General features: G+C 54.2%; 1 protein-coding gene across 1 annotated transcript; it reads right to left on the bottom strand.

Annotated features, from left to right (window-relative positions):
* Positions 1-1163: 1163 nt before the first annotated feature.
* On the bottom strand, positions 1164-6229 carry ORAI3 (ORAI calcium release-activated calcium modulator 3). The gene is made up of 2 exons (XM_061153271.1): positions 5785-6229; positions 1164-2643 (listed from the first exon to the last, which is right to left on the bottom strand). The coding sequence occupies exons 1-2, from the start codon at positions 6010-6012 to the stop codon at positions 1984-1986; spliced, it is 888 nt and encodes a 295-aa protein (XP_061009254.1). The 5' UTR covers positions 6013-6229; the 3' UTR covers positions 1164-1983.
* Between the last annotated feature and the right edge of the window lie 1304 nt (positions 6230-7533).

The following is a 7533-nucleotide window of genomic DNA, read 5'->3' as shown; positions in this document are numbered from 1 at the left end:
AAGATTCCCCTTGTGATAGTAAAGGTGGTCCAAGTTTTCCCTGACTGGCTGTGTGGCTTTTGGAAAGATCCTCAACCTTCTTAGGTTGAGGCCTCCTTATCTCTGAAATAGCAGCCATAAAGACTTGTCTCTTGAGGTAATAAATCAGTTAAATAGGCTAAATAAGATGACCTATGAGAAGCCCCTAGTATGTAGTAGTTACTCAAGAAAGAAACTTAAAGGAACTTATGTTGTTGTTCAGTTGCTAAGTTGTGTCCGACTCTTTGCAACCCCATGGACTCCAGCATGCCATGCTTCCCTGTCCTTCACGATCTCCCGGAGTTTGCTCAAATTCACATCCATTGAGTTGGTGATGCTCTCTAACCATCTCGTCCTCTGCTGCCCCTTTTTCTGTTGCCTTCAATCTTTCCCAGCATCAGGGCCTTTTCCACTGCCCTTCACGTCAGGTGGCCAAGAACTGAAGCTTCAGCTTCAGCATCAGTCCTTCCAATAAATAAATATTCAGGGTTGATTTCCTTAGGATTGATTGATTTGATCTACTTGCAGTCCAAGGGATTCTCAGGAATCTTCTTCAGCACCACAATTCGAAGGCGTCAGTTCTTCAGCACTTAGCTTTCAACTCTTGCATCCACACGTGGCAACTGGAAAAACCATAGCTTTGACTATACGGACCTCTGTTGACAAAATGATGACTCTACTTTTTAATATGCTGTCTAGGTTTGTCATAGCTTTCCTTCTAAGGAGCAAGTTTCTTTTAATTTCGTGGCTGCAGTCGCTGTCCGCAGTGATTTTGGAGCCCAAGGAAAGAAAATCTATCACTGTTTCCACTTTTCCTCCTTCTGTTTGCCATGAAATGATGGGGCGGGATGCCATGATCTTAGTTTTTTAAATGTTGAGTTTTAAAACAGCTTTTTCACTCCCATGTTCAATGGAAGAGATAGAGACCCTGGACTCAGTAGCAAGATTGCAAAACCCTTTAGCCTAACTCATTCTCCACATTCAGAAGCTACTGGGCCCTGTCAGCACTAGAAGGGAGTCAAGCCTGGAACCTTCTCTCCTCCACCCCTACCCTGCCCCCAGGGACACTTGCCTCCACTTGGCTCATAACAAGTCCCTGTTCCCGAGGAGGCCTCCTCTTCACTCCATTCACAGCCACAGTGACATGTGTAAAACACAATTTATTATACAAAACTAGGTGCATCAAAAATTCAGTGTCAGAATAGTTCTGTATTCTAAGGGCTATGGAATGGACCTTCTCCCTTATCACCCCAATCCTTGCTAGGGAGTCAGGCTGGCGCACGGCCCCCCAGCACTGGACCAGGAGAGTAGGAATCAGTTGTAGAAGCATGAGTGTGTGTCTAGGGCAGTGAGGCAGGCATTTGAACCTCCTCCAAATAGGGAGACTTGGAAAGGCTGTACCTGTGCCTGGGGGAGAAACACCTAAATCCCTCTCTACCCAAATGCCAAAGCGAGAGCGTGGAAATCAAAATCTGAGGATGGGGGAAAACTTCAAAAAAGAAAAAAAAGCCAACCATAAAACAGATTCTACAAAAGTAAAATAAGGATTGGCTGCCTTCTGGGGCAACTGGGTGGGCGTGTATCCTTCTGACGTTCTCATTCTGTATGGGGGCAAGTGGTTAAGAGCACCGAAGGTCTGACCAGGGTCTCCCTGCCTCCCCTCTCCTACCGCAGGAGCTTGGACCGAGGACCTTCCACTTAACTCTCATGCTCCTCCCAGCCCCATGGGTGTAGAGAAGAGCTTCTAAAACGCATGGGACAGACTAGACAGGGACAGTCCCTGGGAATGTGGGAGCTGCCCCAAGGTCCAGCCCGAAGGACCCTGAAGGCAGGAATCTGTTCTCTACCTGAGAGTGGCCACAGGAAGTGGCTGCAGGCAGGGCCACAGAATGGGGTTGGTAGATCCAGGGCCTCTGACTGAGCTCTGGGGGAGGCAGTGCTCTCAGCCTTGGGCTAACACCAGCCTCACACAGCCTGAAGCTCCCCCTGCAGGCGACTCAGCTCCTCTAGCTCTTGCTTGTGGCGGTCGGTCTTGTGAGCCACCAAGGAGCGGTAGAAATGCAGGGCGAAGGCCACAAACACTAGTCCTACAGGTACCATGATTGCCGTGGAGGCCATGGCGGCTTGCCAGCCTGGTCCATGGGCCGCACCACCGTCACACGCTTGCCGTGGGGGGCAGGCCTCAGGGGGCTCAGCCTGTGATGGGGCTACAGAAGTGGACGATGGCTTGGAAGCTGGACCAAGGGAGGTGGCCACTGGCGGCAGAGTCTCAGGCAGCTGGGAGGCAGGTCCCATTGAGCCTGATGTGCCCAAGGGGGCCCCGATGGGCACAAACTTGACCCAGCCAACTAGGACAACTTCGGCCAGAAAAAGGAAGGTGCCCAAGGCAGTGGAGAAGCCCCAGGCCAGCTCCACGTAGCGGTGGAGTCGCTGGTGTGGAGACTGGTGGACCGAGTTGAGGTTGTGGATGTTGCTAACAGCTTCAATGTGAGGCAGCAGACAGGTGGAGACCATGAGTGCAAAGAGGTGCACAGCCACCAGCACAGTGGTGCAGGCACTGAAGGCCACCAGGAGGCCCGGCGGGTATTCGTGGCTTCTCTCCAGCTGTACCTCAACCATGGCCACCTGTGGGGACAAGAGGGGATGGGTTGAGTGGCCGTAACCTCAACAGTAAAGGGTTTTTTGGCCTGTACATCACTGATGTATCCCTAAGACCCACAACAGTTCTTGGTACAAAGAAGGCCCCCATGCTTTAAGTGAATAGATGGACAACCTTGGCAAGGCTCTGTCCTGTTCCAGACCTTGGTTTCCCCGCCTGGGGGGAAACTAGAGGGTTGGATGGCATGTTTCTGACCATCTTATCTTTTATAACATAGGGGCCCGGGACTTCCCTGATGGTCCAGTGGTTAAGAATCTGCCTTGCAATGCAGGGGACATGGGCTCAATCCCTGGAGGGAGAACTAAGATCCCTCATGCCTTGGAACAACTAAGCCCACGAATTGCAAATGGAGAGTCTGTGGGCAGCAATATGTCCAGTGTGCTATAACTAAGACCCAATGCAGCCAAATAAATAGGTTTAAGATAATTTTTTAAAAGATGCACATAATTTTCACTTAAAAAAAAATAGGGGTTAAAAAAAGCACAGATTCTGGAGTGGGGCTGCCTAGGTTCATTTTCAGTTGTACAAACTGTAATCTTGAGCAAGTGGTTTAGTTCTCTGTGCTTCCCTTTCCTCATCTGGAAAATAGGGATTGATAACAGCACCTGCCTGCCTTATAGGGTTATTGTGAAAATTTAATGATACATTTAGAGATACGTCAAGTGATAAGAATAGTGTGAGGTACATAGTATGCTCAAGTAAATGTTTGCTGTTATTATTAGAGTTAACACTGAAGTCCAAGGCCAGAGTTTGCAAACTGGCACACCACAACCCAAGCCAGCTTGCAAACATGTTTTGCTTGGCTCAGACAGTGCATTTTTTTTTTTAAAGAATTGTTGCCAACTTCTCAAACTCAAGAGATTTCATGTAAATATCCCTATTTCCAGATCCTCCTGGAAATTTGGAGGATCTGATTACACCAGGCCCATATTCCTGCATGGCAACTATCAGTCAGAGTTGAGTCATGGCTGCTCCCTTGGCACAGGTAATGAGGGTCTCTTGAAAGCCACAGTCCCCACCCAGCCAACTTGATATCCATTACCACCTGTGTGGTCTTTGCTCATATTTGAGTGGATGATCTTGTTCTAGGGTTGTATAAATTTGGATTCTAGAGCTAAACTGACTAGATTCAAATCCTGCCACTTACTTGCTGTGGAATCATAGGCAGGTCTTAATATTTCTGACCCTCAGTTTTTTCATTTATAAAATAGTCTTAGTAGTAGTACCTAATTTGTAGGGTGATAGGAAGATGATACACATTAAAGCCTTAAGCATAGTGCCTGGTAGTGAAGGTTCAGTACAATTTATATAATGTTATTCTAACCCAGGTCACCTGAATTCCAGGATCAGGTTCTTTCCCCAGGCCTGGTTCTTGCAGGATCCATTAGATGGCTCTGGGCTGGGGCAAGGAGGAAACTGCAGAGCCAGGAGGGTGGCAGTAGGAAGGCAAGACTGAGTATTTTGGGAAATTGGGCCATGGCGGATGTTAGCAGGAGTTTTCCACAGACAGCAATCTGGGCCAGGCCCGGTCTTGATCTCTCCCGGAGCCTGATTCAACCTTGCTCACCCCTGACAGGACTGGGGCCAGTCTAGCCCCCAGAACCTACTCATCTGGCCTCTTGATCCTGCAGAGAAGCTCTTGTCCCTTAAGCTGTCACCTCAGCAACCTGCAAGTTCAGCAGCAGGTGGGATTGTCTCCTTGGGAACACGCTGGACCATGGGGGCATGGGGGTGGGGCAACTCCCTCAGCTGGGTCCCCAGGGCTGCTCCCCTTTCTCTGTAGTCTGTACAGGTAGGTGAAGGGGAGCATTCCCTGGCCCGAGATGACCCCACATCGGGCAGGGTGAGCTGGCCTGTGGATCCAGGACTCTCACATAGAAAACCATAGACCTAAGAATGACCCTTAGGGATAGAAATGTTCCTACCAGTCATCCAAATACAGAGGCTGTGACACAGAGAGGGGCAGGGACTAACTCAAATCACCCAGGGCTATGGCCCCTTTTTATCCCCATCTTGATATCCCCCTTATGTTTCCATGAGGACCCCTCTCCAGCCCATTTTCTCCTTTTTCCTGTCATGATGATAGGACATCCTGGATGAACAGTCCAGTGACCCCGGGTCTCAGTTCCTCCTGCACCCTTCAGCTGGTGAGAGCTCTGGCAGGGCCACCGCCCCCCTCTGGGCCTCAGTTTCCATCAACAGGGAGTCTCAGCCATTCTGATTTGAGTCTTGCTCTGACGTGCCTGGATCCAGGATCTGATGACAAGAATCAGCTCATCTTGGGGTGGCTCCCTGGCAAGCTACAGAGGGCACGCCCTTCCATGATCTCACAATTTCCCACTGGCCAGCGATGGTGGCGGGGGGCAGTGCGGAGGCCTGTCCAGGGTCATACAGCTGGCCACAGGCAGGAAGGAGCTAGGACCTGTGTCTGCTGACGTCTCCTCACCCTGGGACCTCCCTCAGCCTGCTTCCTGTGAGGCCTCTGCTGGACCGTTAGCTGATTAGCATCTGCCCACACTTGGAGTTTATCATCTCCAGAATCGTGCATCAGGCTTCCTAGACAGCTTTCTCCTGAGACTCCCTCACAGGTATCTTCTCTTCTCAGAGCTTTCCCAGGCCACCACTAAGCACCCTTCATGTCTGCTAGGGCCTGGCCACCCTCTTCCTGTTGGGTGACCGCTCCATCCAGTTTATTCTCACCCCCTGCATCCTTGAGGTCATCCTTCAGACCCCCAACTAGCTCGGATTTGCTGTTGAGCCTGTGGTGGAGACCCAGAAACCACTTCTGCCGGATTCTGTCCCTTCGGGGAGCTCTGTGCTCTGTCCTTGCATATGTATCCCCCGTGATGTGTGTCCCCAGTGACACGTTTAGAATTTGCTTATCCTCCCCGGGCCCAGCTTATGCTAGAGCCACCCCCACACCCATTAAGAGACTTGTGTAGTCCCTTGGGACCTTGTTTGCGCCCCCCCCTACTTTTCCCTTTGAAAGACCGGTCTTTCCCACTCCTCGCCCCTGTCTCCCTTAGGTACCTGTTCACCTTGCCTCCTACCCCCGTTCCCCGCCATGGGCTTCACCCCCACCCTGTGCGCGCCTTCCCTCCCCTCACCATGGCGAAGCCCGAGAGCAGGGCAGACGTGCGGCTGGAGGCTTTGAGCTTGGCCCGGCTGAGGTAGAGGCGGCGCCAGCTGAGCGCCCGCAGCGAATGCTGACTGGCCCCCATGAGGTCCAGGTAGCCGCGATGCACGAACTCCCGGTACGTGGCCGAGCCCGCGGGGCTCTCGGCCTCCGGGTTCAGCGGGGCCTGTTCGCCCGGGTCCCCCTCGCCGCCCTTCATCCTGGGGCCGCGGCACCAAGCGGGCTGGTCCGTCAAGGCGGGGCCGAGTCGCCTCTGGAGCCCCAGCAGGGCGGGCCCAGGTCTGGGGAAGGCCCCATGCCCCTGCGGGACGAGCGGGGATGCGGGCGGCGAGCTCCCAGGAAGACGTGGCCCGGGCGGAGCAGGAAGAGCAGGCGACTGCGGGGAGCCCTAGGGGCTGAAGCCGAGGCCGAAACAGGAACTGGGGCGGAGGCGGAGCTGAGGCGGCCACATGATGGGGTGGAGCCGGGGGACCGTGGACAGAGATCCCAAGGGACCCCGAGACCCCAGTCCACCTAGGATGTCCTCTGGGTGCCTCAACCCCGCTGTGATGAACGCCGAGCCCCAGTGACTGGCAGTTCCGGATCCTGGACCACTCCAGGTACACCTGCACACCTCGAACGTCCAGACTCTTAACTCTCACCTGAACGGTGAACTCCGGGGAAGTGACACCCCGTCTCACCCTGAAGACTGCAGGAGGCCCTGCAGCCTCAATTTCTGGAGGTCCACTTAGACCTTAGGTCCCCCAGACCCATCCAAAGAGCCCCGTCCTCCCAGACCCTCAAAGAATACTCGGTTCATCTCCCCTAACCCCCACCCCCTGCATCCCCAACGCCGCAGACAACCACACGCGAACTCGGCGGCCCCGGCTGGAAGATTTTGAGTTTTATAGCAAACCATATAGTACAGACCCGGGGCCCAGGGGCCCAGCCCGGCTGGGTCCCCCACTTATCCCTCACTGGGCTGCCTCCTCCCCCTCCCCCAAGCGGCCCCATCCTCAAGCCTTCTGCGAATCCCCAGGACCCCCTCCCCTCCGGCCTTTGGTCCACCCAGTCCCTCCCCCCCACCCGCGCACCTCCCTGTTACCTGAGGTATGTGGATATTCCCCCCTCCCCAACATGGTCCAGTCTGGCTCCCCAGGGAGACCCGGGCTGAGGGGCGGGAGCTGGCCCCGGCCCCTACCCCTGGCTCCCAAAGCCCCGCCCCGGCAGAGGAAGGGGCAGGAGAGGGCCAAGAGTCGTTACTAAGTTCCCATGGCAACTAAGAGGGGCCATTTCCAGCCTTAGCACTGGCTTTGGGAGGTGTCCATTGGCTGCTAATTCCATGGCAACCAGGAGTGGCAGTTCCCTGGGCAAATGGGATACAAGGTTCCATGACGATGAAAGAGTGGGAAGAGCCAAGCTGGAGGAGTCCCATCTTCCCCATCACTGGGCCGGCCCGCCGCCCCCTGCCCTCACCTCAGGGTCAGGAGGGGTGGAGCTGCTCAATACAGTAAAGCAAGAGAGCCTGGGCTGGTCCAGTCCGAACTCGGTGGTCCACCAGTCCAGTCTCAGTCCAAGCTGGTCCCGTCCCCTTAAGCTCTGGCTCCCCCAGGTCCGAGGTTCCCCCGGTTCAAGTAACACTTCAGTACAGATGAATGTTCAAGTATAGTGCGGGGAGGCAGGTAGGGGGCTGGGGTACCCCTCACCACTCCCCAGGGCACGCTGAACAGCGGGCAGGCCC

This window comes from Dama dama, chromosome 10, assembly GCF_033118175.1.
Source record: "Dama dama isolate Ldn47 chromosome 10, ASM3311817v1, whole genome shotgun sequence".
Lineage (NCBI taxonomy): Eukaryota > Metazoa > Chordata > Mammalia > Artiodactyla > Cervidae > Dama > Dama dama.
The sequence above is the reverse complement of the archived record's forward strand: the minus strand, read 5'-3'. Positions and strand labels throughout refer to the sequence as shown.

What these genes read in the sequence shown, in the direction of transcription:
- ORAI3 (XM_061153271.1), bottom strand. Translation starts at nt 6,012, where the DNA reads ATGAAGGGCGGCGAGGGGGACCCGGGCGAACAGGCCCCGCTGAACCCG. An exon ending in TGCTCTCGGGCTTCGCCATG is followed by an intron (nt 2,644 to 5,784) that starts GTGAGGGGAGGG and finishes TTGTCCCCACAG; the next exon opens with GTGGCCATGGTTGAGGTACA.